Source organism: Hoplias malabaricus, chromosome 2, assembly GCF_029633855.1.
Source record: "Hoplias malabaricus isolate fHopMal1 chromosome 2, fHopMal1.hap1, whole genome shotgun sequence".
In the NCBI taxonomy this organism is placed as follows: domain Eukaryota; kingdom Metazoa; phylum Chordata; class Actinopteri; order Characiformes; family Erythrinidae; genus Hoplias; species Hoplias malabaricus.
In genome coordinates, this window is record NC_089801.1 from 4,497,466 (window position 1) to 4,510,976 (window position 13,511).

A 13,511-nucleotide genomic window follows, 5' to 3' on the forward strand; every position below is an offset into this window, starting at 1 on the left:
AAACATCTCTTTTTTATTTCAGGTTTGGTCTTTGTCTCTGACTGCAGATCTCTCACTTTCTCTTCCTCTTTGAAGACTTGACTTAATTGCTCAGTGACACGTCTTCTTCTTCTCGGTGGGGTTTTACTACACACACCTCCCCCGCAAGCTCTTGAAGCGCTGCAATTTTCATTTCCTTTATTTTTCCTTTTTTTGTTGTTGTTGTTGTAGAAATTGCCACTTGTCGCTCCTAATGATGGCGGAGTGCTCTTGGTTCCAACATCTCATTTCACACGTGTGAAAAATCTTCAGCGCTTTTATTAAGAAGTCCAAGTGCTGTAAAACAACACCGAGTCCATGGTGTGTTTTGCTCAGTGTTTGTGTATAACGCAGGTATTCAGAGAGACCAAGATGTGTGGAAGACCCATTAAAAAGTGTGTGTGTGTGTGTGTTTGTGTGTGTTCTCCTTTGCCTTTATCAGTCTTTCAGGTGCACAATTCAGGAGAAGTTTATATTTCCTGCCACACATTAATGCACACACACTTTTAACAAGCCAAGACTGACCCTGAAACAGTGGAAAGCACATACTATGATGTATTTTGTGGGTTTTATTAGACATTTAGTACAGGATAAATCACCTATGTAACGTCCCCAAATTCCCACAGTTCGTCTGGACTCAAAGGTCACACTGCCCACAGGACACGACGCTGCTGGACGACGGAGTACACTGATGTACTGTAAAAAGACTAGTCGTAATTTGCTACTTTTTTTGCCTCTGCTCATCAGTAATCACCGCAAATTACAGCTCCTCCCCAGGTAAAGCTAATCCAGCTCAATTAGGGCTTTAACTCTGAGATTCTTTAGCGTCCTCATGGTGAAATGTTGACTCCACAGAGGAATTATCCGATCTACACATCCGCTTCATAAGTCAGATGCACTGGCATCATTACGGCTCACACTCATCAGCAGCCCTCCAGGGCTTCAAACAGATGGTATGATCTATTAATGCTGGCGACTCTAGGTAATGGAGCGGCTCAGTTTATTCTGTCACTCACTCATACACACATACACACACACACACACACGTGAGGACCGGGATCAATGCAGAATTACACACTCACACACAGATAAGCGCACGCAGACTAAAATCAATGTACTGTGATACTCATAAACAAGGCCATTAAGTAAATAATAGGCTCGGTCAGCATTAATTGAATCAAAGAACGGACGACTGGTGCGTTTCCCGCTTTTTCCGTAGCGTTAGGCACAAACTGTGGAACCACACTGAGCGCTTTTTCCGAGCTTGACTGTGGGGAAGCAAATTAGCAGAGAAGCATTCACACAAATATCAATCACACTCCTTTTGTCCAACGACTATGAAACTCTGAGATGGTGTTATCCACCAACATCGATCTCTCTGTGCCAATGTATGTCCTCTGTGACCACGCTCCCTCTCTCCCTCTCTCTCCCCTGCTGTTCTGTCCATCTCTGACACCGCAGGGGATGTGCATTACTGGTTCAGAGGTCATTGCCTCTGTTATGAGGTCAGTTAGCATGTTAGCGATGGTGCTCCTCTGAGACCGATGTGTGTGTGGAAGGCAGGAATAAAGCTGACATTGGCAAAGGAGACAAACAAATCTCCTTCAGTCCTGGTATCACTCTGGAGGATGTCATTAGACGGAGTAGAACATAACTCTTACATGTGTCACTGTCCAGAAGCAGTGTCTAAAACAGACAGCGCAAAAACATTCAGAACTTTTAACGATAAGCCTGTTATTTTGGAGCATTTTGGTTCGACAATTCATGATGCAATTTTCACACAAGGTGGAAATAATTGGGAACGGGTTTTTGGATCGTAATGTGTCCTGAAAGTTATTTATCAAAAGCAGCCCTGGCTGTACACAGGGTTCCCACTGTATTACACACCCATGACCTGTACACGTCTTGGCCGTTTTATCAGAAATATCCACCAAACAGGTGCACTTTGGTTTATGATACGGACTCTGGTCCGTCTGTTTCTGCACAATTTATCACCCGCCTTATCCCCCTGATCCCTCTATTCCATCAAAAGAGGACCACCGCTGACCAGATATTATTTGGGCGATGGACCATTCTCTGCACAGCGGTGACACTGACATGGTTTTCACACACATCAGAGTCACTGTGAGCCTGAGATTAGTCCACCACACAGAATTATCCAGAAACTACACCTACACAGTGCACCCGCTGGTAGTTGTTTCTAGTGAAATGGCCGAGGTAGGTACACTTTATAAAAGCTGTCTTGTAAATTCTGAGTAAATGAAATACGTTTTTATTTAAATTAACGTTTGGAGAAAATGGCTACCTCTGTTTTTAGTCACAGCAGCTACTTTTGCTCGGTAGGTTACTGTGTTGGCTGTAATTGACCTTCAGAAGTGGTACCAGGGCAATCTGAAGAGATTAGAGTCTGAATCCTTTATTGTATGCCCTCGTTCATTCTCTGTGTGTGTGTGTGTGTGTGTGTATTCTTGCAGAATACCAAGAGTCAGAGACTAATGCTTCTTTCTCACCCTCCCTCATTACCTTCTTTCTTTTGCTCTTTCTTCTTTCCTGCCACCTCTTCATTCAATCTTCTATCTTTTCTGTCCTACAACTCCCTTTATTCCTCTCTCTGTCTCTCTCTTTCTCTTTCTCTCTCTCTCTCTCTCTCTCTTTCTCTCTGTGTGTCACTCTCTCTCTCTCTCTCTTTCTCTCTCTCTCTGTGTGTCACTCTCTCTCTTTCTCTCTGTCTCTCTCTGTGTGTGTCTCTCTGTCTCTCTCTCTCTCTCTCTCTCTTTCTCTCTGTGTGTGTCACTCTCTTTCTCTCTCTCTCTCTCTCTCTCTCTCGGCAGGTCGGCAGCTGACGATCTTTAACAGTCAGGCGCTCATAAAGATCGGTGGTGGTGAGAAAGGGAGGAACTTTCAGGGTCAGATTTCGGGGCTGTACTATAACGGGCTGCAGGTTCTGAAACTGGCGGCCGAGGGAGACCCCAACGTGCAGGTGCAGGGGAACCTGCGCCTGGTGGGGGATGTCCCCTCAGTTCTGACCACTGACACCACTTCCACCACCCCGCTCGCAGATATGTCCACCACCATCATGGAGACCACCACCACCATGGCCACCACCACCACTCGCAAACAGCGCTCACCCACCATGAGAGACAGTGTCACACAGGTGAGGATTCTGAGAGCGAGGTTGTGTGTGTGTGTGTGTGTGTGTGTGTAAAAGAGATGGAGCGAGAGTGGGCTATAACGCTGCTTTCAGGTCTACGTCATGTAATTGGATCCAATTACTATGATTAATTCAATAGGGACCAGGGTATTGTTCAAAATACACAGACATCACGTGACGGTAGGGTCTAGAGGAACAGAAACACCCAACATCGTTAGCACTTCACTGAATACAGTTATAATTGATTATAATCCATTCTGCCATTCTGAAATCAATACAGCACCCTCAGTCTGATACTTCACTATCCTTCAGCACAGCTGTATCCCTTTTTGTGAGTGAGAAAGTGTCATTCTTATATTCTAAGCAATAAGGTACAATTTTCCTCCTCTCTGCTTCTGAATGATTATCATTAAACCTGAAGGAAAAGGCCGGATTGCTGGCAGTAAGTATACGGGTTCTAACCTTAGAAGACAGAGGGGAGGAGAGAGAGGAATGAGAGTGAAAGACAAAGTGAATGTGTGTGTGTGTGTGTGTTTAAGAAAAGAACAAGAGAAAGTGCTCCTGGGTGAAATAGTTCAAACCAACACTGTCTGTAAACACCCATCAAGCCTTGGCTAATTGAATGTTAGCTCTTCGTCGGTAGTGGTTTGTTTTCTTTTTAGGCCTCCTCTTTCACCCCCTCTTCATCCTCCCTCTCTTTTCTCCACCATTTGCTTACGGCAAAGTGAGAGCGGAGCGCTTTGAATTTGGTTTAATGCCTCCTCCGGATTGAATAAAGGCAGAGAGAACACTTAATTATCCCAACAGAGCATTAGCGGAGCGGTCCAGGCATGGAGTGGCCATTAGCCTGCGCTCCAGAAGCGATCGGTCACTGGAACACACACGGCCAAGTCTGCCCCTTTAAATTCATTACAATTACAGTACACCACAACACAGCTTCATCTGCAGTAGGGCACTGTTACTAAATATTCTCACACACGGCCCCTCACAGCAACACGGTCCGGGGGTGGGTTACTGAGAGAACGGCCGAGAGAGGGCTATTTACAGCATGCAGTCACTTTCATCTGGTTCTGAAGTGGAAGTGATTGTAATAAACTCGTCCTGCGCAGCCTCTAATGATTAGTAGGACGTTAGCTGTAATTAATAATGAAGACATTTAGATGTGGACATAATTGTGTTAGAATATTTCAACGGTGGAGAACAGAGCTGAAGGCAGATTCCTTGCCAAACCCACAGTCTACTGGAATATTCATTCATTCATTCATTATCTCAAGAAGTTTATTGTCATTTCAGCAGTATACAGTGTTTACAGTACACAGTGAAATGAAATAGCGTTCCTCCAGGACCAAGGTGCTACATAAGACAATACATAACATTAAAGTGCAACTAGTGCAAAGCTACTGCAAACATAAAACAGTGCACACACATTAAAGTCTGTAACCCTTATCCAGTTCAGGGTCGCGGTGGGTCCAGAGCCTACCTGGAATCATTGGGCGCAAGGCGGGAATACACCCTGGAGGGCAACACACACACATTCACTCACACGGAAACTTTTTTGAGTCACCAATCCACCAAACGACGTTTGTTTTTTTTGGACTGTGGGAGGAAACCGGAGCACTCGGAGGAAACCCACACGGACACAGGGAGAGCACACCACACTCCTCACAGACAGTCACCCGGAGGAAACCCACACGGACACAGGGAGAACACACCACACTCCTCACAGACAGTCACCCGGAGGAAACCCCTGCGGACACAGGGAGAACACACCACACTCCTCACAGACAGTCACCCGGAGCAGGGAATTCGAACCCACAACCTCCAGGTCCCTGGAGCTGTGTGACTGCGACACCACCTGCTGCGCCACTGTGCCGTCTACTGGAATATTGAATAAACCAAAAATTATTGGGGAATACATGGTTATATTTAACCAGCCTCGAATTATCTTACATGAGTGTTAATGTGATTTAAGAAATGATAATCTATGTCACTGTAAAAGCACAGAAACAAAAATGTAGAGCTGCTCTAATTTCACTCTAAATGTTTAATAACTAACTGAACTTTTTCCTCCTGAAGTCATCGTTCTCTTAAACACAGAGCGTTTACACAGAAACTGAATGAAATATAAATGAAAACACGATCTCTGTGGAACTCAGCTGTGGAGTAGATCCAGTGTCCTGTTGTCTATTGGTGTTATCTTAGGGCCTCACTCTTTTATAAAGCATGGACATTAAAACCGAGCCCCACTGCGTTCACCGTGAGTGCATTTTATTTGTTTTGAACAGTCAGTCTGTACAGGAATGTCAAAAAGATCAGAGCCATTTCAGACAGCTTTATAAAATGTAGTTCCAACCCCTTTTACAAAAGTCTTTTTAAGCAACCGGTGGCATAAAAGCATTTTATCGAAAACACAGATTTGTCCAAATGTGATGTTGCTGCATAGGTTTTATGCCTGAAACTCCTGAGTGCATCAGCACAAATCTCCGAGCCCAACAGAAATCTCATTCAAAACCCTTTTGAGTCTGTAAACACTTGCAGAAGGCTGTGGTTAGAGATGCTCTTGTGAAGCACTTTCTTTAACCGTGTAGTACATTAAACAGTTTGGCTGAGTAGGAGAATTCCGTGCAGTCGCGGAGGATGTGATTGCACTATAAATACATCAGCTGAACTCTGCCTGTTTCTACAAGACAACAGTAACAGGCATCGTTCAAAATGGGACAAGGAGAGAGAGAGAGAGAGAGAGAGAGAGAGAGAGTACAGTCGTACCTGTCTTCATGGCAGAGTGAGAAAACAGATCGAGAGGCCTTGTGTCGCTTTGATCTAGCTTCATAACACTTTGATGGCTAAATAAAGCTTTCATTGTATCTTTTGATGTACTCTCTCTCTCTCTCTCGCTTCACTCGGTGAACACAGCTACTGTGTTCTTGCTGAGATACACAGTTGTGTTTTCCTGTGTGATGAACCTGATGCAAGGCCTCTGGCGCTGGTGAAATGAGGGAATGAAGGATGTAAAGACCCTCCTTAAGATCATCATTACTGTTCTCTATATTGACCCTTGAAACAAATCATCCCTGTCATAACAACCCTTCCCAAGAAAAGGAAAGAAACTTTCTTAAAAAATAACGGTGCATCAAGGTCAATCCATTCCTCACAAGTTCTGACACAATGTAAAAACAGCAGCAACATTCAAATGAACAGAAGATAAATAATGTTACACACTTTGAGGATCGCACACATCGTCCTGTTGGAGTCGACTGTGTTGCATCACCGACATGTTGTGCTCTCATAATATAGATTTCATAGAAATGAAGCTGATTTTTAAAATACAGCTGTGCCTTCAGACACAAGAGTCTATACGTTATTATATAAGAATAAATACATCTCTGTTAAACCGCTGCTATCTCACAAAACCCATACTAATATTATCTTCTAAACGTTTATGTCAAGTTTATTCTAAACCTATGTACATTAGTAATATTCATTCATTATCTGTAACCGCTTATCCAATTCAGGGTCGCGGTGGGTCCAGAGCCTACCTGGAATCATTGGGCGCAAGGCGGGAATACACCCTGGAGGGGGCGCCAGTCCTTCACAGGGCAACACAGACACACACACACACACACACACACTCACACCTGCAGACACTTTTGAGTCGCCAATCCACCTGCCAGTGTGTGTTTTTGGACTGTGGGAGGTAACCGGAGCACCCGGAGGAAACCCACGCAGACACAGGGAGAACACACCACACTCCTCACAGACAGTCACCCGAAGGAAACCCAAGCAGACATGGGAAGAACACACCACACTCCTCACAGACAGTCACCCGGAGGAAACCCACACAGACACGGGAAGAACACACCACACTCCTCACAGACTGTCACCCGGAGGAAACCCACGCAGACACAGGGAGAACACACCAACTCCTCACAGACAGTCACCCGGGGGAAACCCACACAGACACAGGGAGAACACACCACACTCCTCACAGACAGTCACCCGGAGGAAATCCACGCAGACACAGGGAGAACACACCAACTCCTCACAGACAGTCACCCGGTGGAAACCCACACAGGGAGAACACACCACACTCCTCACAGACAGTCACCCAGGGGAAACCCACGCAGACACAGGGAGAACACACCACCCTCCTCACAGACAGTCACCCGGAGGAAACCCACACAGACACGGGGAGAACACACCAATTCCTCACAGACAGTCACCCGGAGGAAACCCACACAGACAAGGGGAGAACACACCACACTCCTCACAGACAGTCACCCGGAGCGGGAATTGAACCCACAACCTCCAGGTTCCTGGAGCTGTGTGACTGCGACACTAACCTGCTGCGCCACCATGCCGCCCACATTAGTAATAGTGAGAAACATTTCCCAAGAGGCCTTTCACCTCTGAGAACCTTTAACCTCTCTCAGGGTGGCCTTCAGTGTCTTAAAGCTAAATATTTCTAAAGCCAACAATGTGCTCACAAACATATCTCCGCTTTCTCTCTTGGGTCCTTTTCTCAAAACAAAACACAGCTTCTATTTGGAGACTAAACACACACCTGTATTACAGCGAGATGGGGTTTCACTCTGAAAGACTCTGGAAATAATGAGTTGTGTGTTTAGTATCAATCTGAATGTTTCTGAGCACGGAGAAGAGTGTTATTGAGGTCAAACCCGGATCGGACACTTCAGAATAACACCGCCCTGTTTTCTGGCAGAAAAGACACAATTTAAGTCTGTTCCCTGCTCCAGGCTTTCAAACATCCGCAGGAGCCTTTAGCAACAATTTGTTTTCCCAGTGCACTCTGGAAAAAAAGGCCAGACAGATTTACCATAAATACAAAATGTCCTTTCAAGGTAAACACACAACTGCATGGATTTTCTGACAGTGTAAGGTACGTTCAGGCAACAATGGGCTCTCTTCCACACTCTGTTCAGAAGCACAGGCCTTATACACTAACGTTACTGGACCGCTTTAATAGATAGAAATAAACAGACATAAGTAAATGTAGAGCGATGTATATAAGGAAACAAGAGAAAGCCTTATCCTCAACTATCTGTTAAAGAAAGCATTCCTCAGTTTGTGTTTGTGTTGGATAAAAGAGTTGGGTCAGTTATGTTTGCTGTGAACCCAGTAGAAGCTGGTGGGTGAAAACATGCCTCTTCTCTCTAAAAATAACAAAATTTGCCAAAAATGGCCAGAGAAGCTCAGATTTCAGTCACTGAAACATTTTTCACAAATTCAAACATTTAGATCTGTATTTAACAAAAGACTGCAAAACAATTTCAACGACAGTTGACACACTTAAAAAGATGGTCGAGATCTTGTCCTACAGATGGCGCTAGAAACACTCAGTTCACCAGAGACAAAACCTCTACATTAAAATACTTTTAATTTAAATTAAACTGGACAATGCACATTTGGGGAAATTGACAGCACATGAATGGTGGGTAAAGCACTGTTATTAATGTCATTTTTATGCACCAGAAAAGCAGTGCTGTCATTGCTGGTTAAGCCTAAGCATGGCCATGGAATGTACAGTTTTACTCCAAACTTTACACACCAAGACGTATGTACACGGCATTCATTCATTATCTGTAACCCTTATCCAGTTCAGGGTCGCGGTGGGTCCGGAGTCTACCTGGAATCATTGGGCGCAAGGCGGGAACACACCCTGGAGGGGGCGCCAATCCTTCACAGGGCAACACACACACTTACACATTCACTCACTCACTCACTCACACCTACGACCAAAAAATCACCACAGGACCAACATTATACAAAGAGCAATATAATTTTTGTTTAAATGTCTCTTTTCATGTCATTCAGATGTGTTTGGTAGTCAGCTCCTAGAAAAAATATGGATAAATATATGTGGCCCTGTGAAGGACTGGCGCCCCCTCCAGGGTGTGTTCCTGCCTTGTGCCCAATGATTCCAGGTAGACTCCGGACCCACCGCGACCCTGAACTGGATAAGGGTTACAGATAATGAATGAATGAATGAATAAATATATGTGTCAGTTTTCATGTAGGAGTAACCTCAACAAAATCACCAACTTGACTGACACTAACTTCCAGCAGCTTCCAGGTCATGGCAGAGTTCATCTTGGTGTTTCTTTGATTGTATCTGACCATGCAAAACATTTTCCTCACCATTTGAGTGATCTTTCAGATTTTGACAACATGACCATGCTTCCAGAAAATCTGTACTTACAGTGCCTTGCGAAAGTATTCGGCCCCCTTGAACTTTTCAACCTTTTGCCACATTTCAGGCTTCAAACATAAAGATATAAAGAATCAACAACAAGCGGGACACAATCGTGAAGTGGAATGAAATTTATTGGATGTGTCAACCGTTTTTAACAAATAAAAAACTGAAAAGTGGGGCGTGCGATATTATTCGGCCCCTTTACTTTCAGTGCAGCAAACTCACTCCAGAAGTTCAGTGAGGCTCTCTGAATGATCCAACGTTGTCCCAAATGACTGATGATGATGAATAGAATCCACCTGTGTGTAATCAAGTCTCCGCACCTGCTCTGTGATAGTCTCAGGGTTCTGTTCAAAGCGCAGGGAGCATCATGAAGACCAAGGAACACACCAGGCAGGTCCAAGATACTGGTGTGGAGAAGTTTAAAGCTGGATTTAGATACAAAAAGATTTCCCAAGCTTTAAACATCCCAAGGAGCACTGTGCAAGCAATCATATTGAAATGGAAGGAGTATCAGACCACTGCAAATCTACCAAGACCCGGCCGTCCCTCTAAACTTTCATCTCGAACAAGGAGAAGACTGATCAGAGATGCAGCCAAGAGGCCCATGATCACTCTGGATGAACTGCAGAGATCTACAGCTGGAGTGGGAGAGTCTGTCCACAGGACAACAATCAGTCGTATACTGCACAAATCTGGCCTTTATGGAAGAGTGGCAAGAGGAAAGCCATTTCTCAAAGATATCCATAAAAATTCTCGTTTAAAGTTTGCCACAAGCCACTGGGAGACCCACCAAACATGTGGAAGAAGGTGCTCTGGTCAGATGAAACCAAAATCAAACTGTTTGGCCACAATTCAAAATGATATGTTTGGCATAAAAGCAACACAGCTTGTCCCCCTGAACACACCATCCCCACTGTCAAACATGGTGGTGGCAGCATCATGGTTTGGGCCTGCTTTTCGTCAGCAGGGACAGGGAAGATGGTCAAAATTGATGGAAAGATGGATGGGGCCAAATACAGAACCATTCCGGAAGAAAACCTGTTGGAGTCTGCAAGAGACGTATCACGAATGGCGGACTGACGGAGGCGGACGCAAACGCTAAAACATAAGTGAGTTTTTTAATTAAGGAATATAACAAAACAAACACAAACGAACTTGAGAGCAAACACGACGACTGGATAAATGAAAGGACTCGAAATAACAACAAGAAATGAGGCAACGAAAACAAGGAACAACTGACCAGAAAGTATAACAACACGAAACAGCACGACTTGGAATGGGAACCACACAAAACAAAACAAATGACCGATCAAAGGAAGTGACACAAGGGAACTTAAATTCATGAACAAACGTGACACACCTGAAACAGATAACGAGGGTTAAGGACAAGGAGGCGGAACAAAGGCGGAACATGGGCGGAGACAAGGACAATACCAAACAGAGCCATGTGCAGAGAGAGCACATGGCAGGGAATACAGACATGACAGGATGAGGGCGTGACAAGACCTGAGACTGGGACGGAGATTTATCTTCCAACAAGACAATGATCCAAAACATAAAGCCAAATCTACAAAGGAATGGTTCACAAACGTATCCAGGTGTTGGAACGGCCAAGTCAAAGTCCAGACCTGAATCCAATCGAGAATCTGTGGAAAGAGCTGAAGACTGCTGTTTACAAACGCTCTCCATCCAACCTCACTGAGCTCGAGCTGTTTTGCAAGGAAGAATGGGCAAGGATTTCAGTCTCTCGATGTGCAAAACTGATAGAGTACATACCCCAAGCGACTTGCAGCTGTAATTGCAGCAAAAGGTGGTGCTACAAAGTATTAACACAAGGGGGCCGAATAATATCGCACGCACCACTTTTCAGTTTTTTATTTGCTAAAAAAGTTTGACACATCCAATAAATTTCATTCCACTTCACGATTGTGTCCCACTTGTTGTTGATTCTTCACAAAAATTAAAATTTTATATCTTTATGTTTGAAGCCTAAAATGTGGCAAAAGTTTGAAAAGTTCAAGGGGCTGAATACTTTCGCAAGGCACTGTACAAGCAGTTGTTAAGTGAATGACCTTGGAACCTGACGTTGCTTTGAAATGGCCCCAAGTGACATCACTGACTTGTAGATATCTGCAAGTCAAATGAACTACTGTCAGTGCAAGTTAAACATTTTGGGGGTATTTTGCACCAATGCATTGTACATTTAGGTTTGTGTATGTGTAGTTTCAGCAACGTTTCTTGTGATAATGACGGTGTATGACGTCCAACCATTCGGCCCCATGAAAAGAATACTGTCAGTAATCAATGAAAGCTCAGTACTGCTGTGTATGAACATGTCTGTTAGGAATGTATGCCCATCACTGCACTTCAAACCCCACTTAAGGTGAAATTCTAAAATGCTAAAAGGAAACATTTGCTTTTACATGTCAGGAAAGAAGCTGAAACTCCACAAAAACAAGCTTCTAAGAGGTGAGAGATGTTTTATACATGTTTAGAGCGCTGGGACTTCATCAAAATATTTGAAAGGTACTTTAACAACCCAAGTGTTCACTGTTTTAAAGAGACGGCTGTGTCAGTTAAAATTAGAAGAACATCTCAGAGAACTTGGTGCAAGAACTATGTTGGAGATAAATAAAATCAGGACAACACTTTGAGAGTTCATGTTATTTATTTTTTTAATTTAAAAATTATTTTTCCATCAATTTCACTGGTTTAGTACCAGGAGTCCATGATGCGCCTCATGCTCATGAACCTCATGCCGCCAAAGTCCCTGAAGCTCCTGTACTCTCCGGGCCTGAAGTACCACATCCTGCCTCTGTAGTGGGGATGCTCGTACATCAGCCAGTGGCCGTCCATCACGTGGCAGGACATGCAGCCGTTAGACCAGTGGTAGCGGTCCATGAAGGAATCGCAGTCATCAGTCACCTCCATCATCTGACCCATGAAGTTCTCCTTGTCGTAGATCCTCATCCTGTAGGATCCTCTGTGCTGTTTGGGGAGGAAACCAATCAATGTCAGTTTGGAGATAAAGTACTTTACCTACAGTAATCAGAGAGCTGTGTGAGGTGACGGAGCAGGAGTATCGCAGCGTACCATGGGGATCATGCGGCAGGACCTGATGCAGTTCTGGAATCCCCACATGCTCATGTAGTCAGCGTACTCGCCCCTCCTCATGAAGTACTGGTTTCCCATGTAGTTGGGACGATCGTACACCATCCAGCAGCCGCTCTCCACTCTGCAGGAGTGACAGCGGCTCAGGTATGTGGACATGTCGGAACTGTCACCGGTGCACTCATAAGAGCGACCCATGAAGTTCCTGTCCTCGTAGAAGATGACCTGTTTGGGCAGAAAGGACAAACACCACATTACGAAATAAGCCAGGTACAAAGCGGGATGATGTGAGTCTCTCTCCGCTCTGTGCTGCTTACCCTGCCCATGCTCATGATGGCTGTTCGGCTGCTTTGGTTCAGAGCTGAATCCAACTGGTGAGCTGATGTCCTGCCTGGTTTAACCCTTGCATTTATAGCTGGACCGGGACCAAAGAACATGTGCCTCCCATTGTAAAAACCCCCCGACTCAGCAACATAGCACAGAGGCCCATAGAGAGCTGAAGGGCTTTCATTACCATTTCCATGTGACACGGGTCTCCAGAAGACTTTAGAATTGGCTCCATTGGCAAAATAATACAACTGTGCCTCTTTTTAAAAATGGATTCTCTTGGTCTTTACATCCCGGTGGGGGCCTATACACTAGGTGCATTACTGTGTTTTTGTTTGGTGAATGAGCCGTACCTATGCCCCCAGCGTGCCTTTTTTCTCTTCACGCAAGCTGGCAATTTACGGGTTCAGATTTAGTAATGGACTTGTTTTTTTGCTTTCGCAACCAAACCCACACCATAGACTTTAATGAAGTTTACATTTGATTTCATTTACAACAACAATCTCCAAAGTTGTTTAGGTCAAAACAGACATTCATTTAAAGCAAATACCGTTGTGTAGTGTAAGGATTTTAAGAAGTAGATGGTAATTTAGACATAACTATGATAAACTGTAGAGAGTGTATTGAGTTAAGGAGAGTATTATTCTACAGTTTTAAAGATCAAAGAGGCTTCACTTTTATGCTGATTAT

General features: G+C 44.4%; 2 protein-coding genes across 2 annotated transcripts in view; one reads left to right on the plus strand and one right to left on the minus strand.

Annotated features, from left to right (window-relative positions):
* LOC136673605 (neurexin-2-beta-like) overlaps positions 1-13,511 on the plus strand; it is a 139,071-nt gene that overhangs the window by 110,298 nt on the left and 15,262 nt on the right. Inside the window, exons 4-5 of the mRNA XM_066649190.1 lie at positions 645-701; positions 2,850-3,172. Coding sequence (XP_066505287.1) covers positions 645-701; positions 2,850-3,172 — 380 coding nt within the window. The remainder of the gene's footprint in view (positions 1-644; positions 702-2,849; positions 3,173-13,511) is intronic.
* On the minus strand, positions 12,096-12,829 carry LOC136678585 (gamma-crystallin M2-like). The gene is made up of 2 exons (XM_066656628.1): positions 12,477-12,829; positions 12,096-12,371 (listed from the first exon to the last, which is right to left on the minus strand). Exons 1-2 carry the CDS (start codon positions 12,747-12,749, stop codon positions 12,096-12,098), a joined length of 549 nt encoding a protein of 182 aa, XP_066512725.1. The 5' UTR covers positions 12,750-12,829.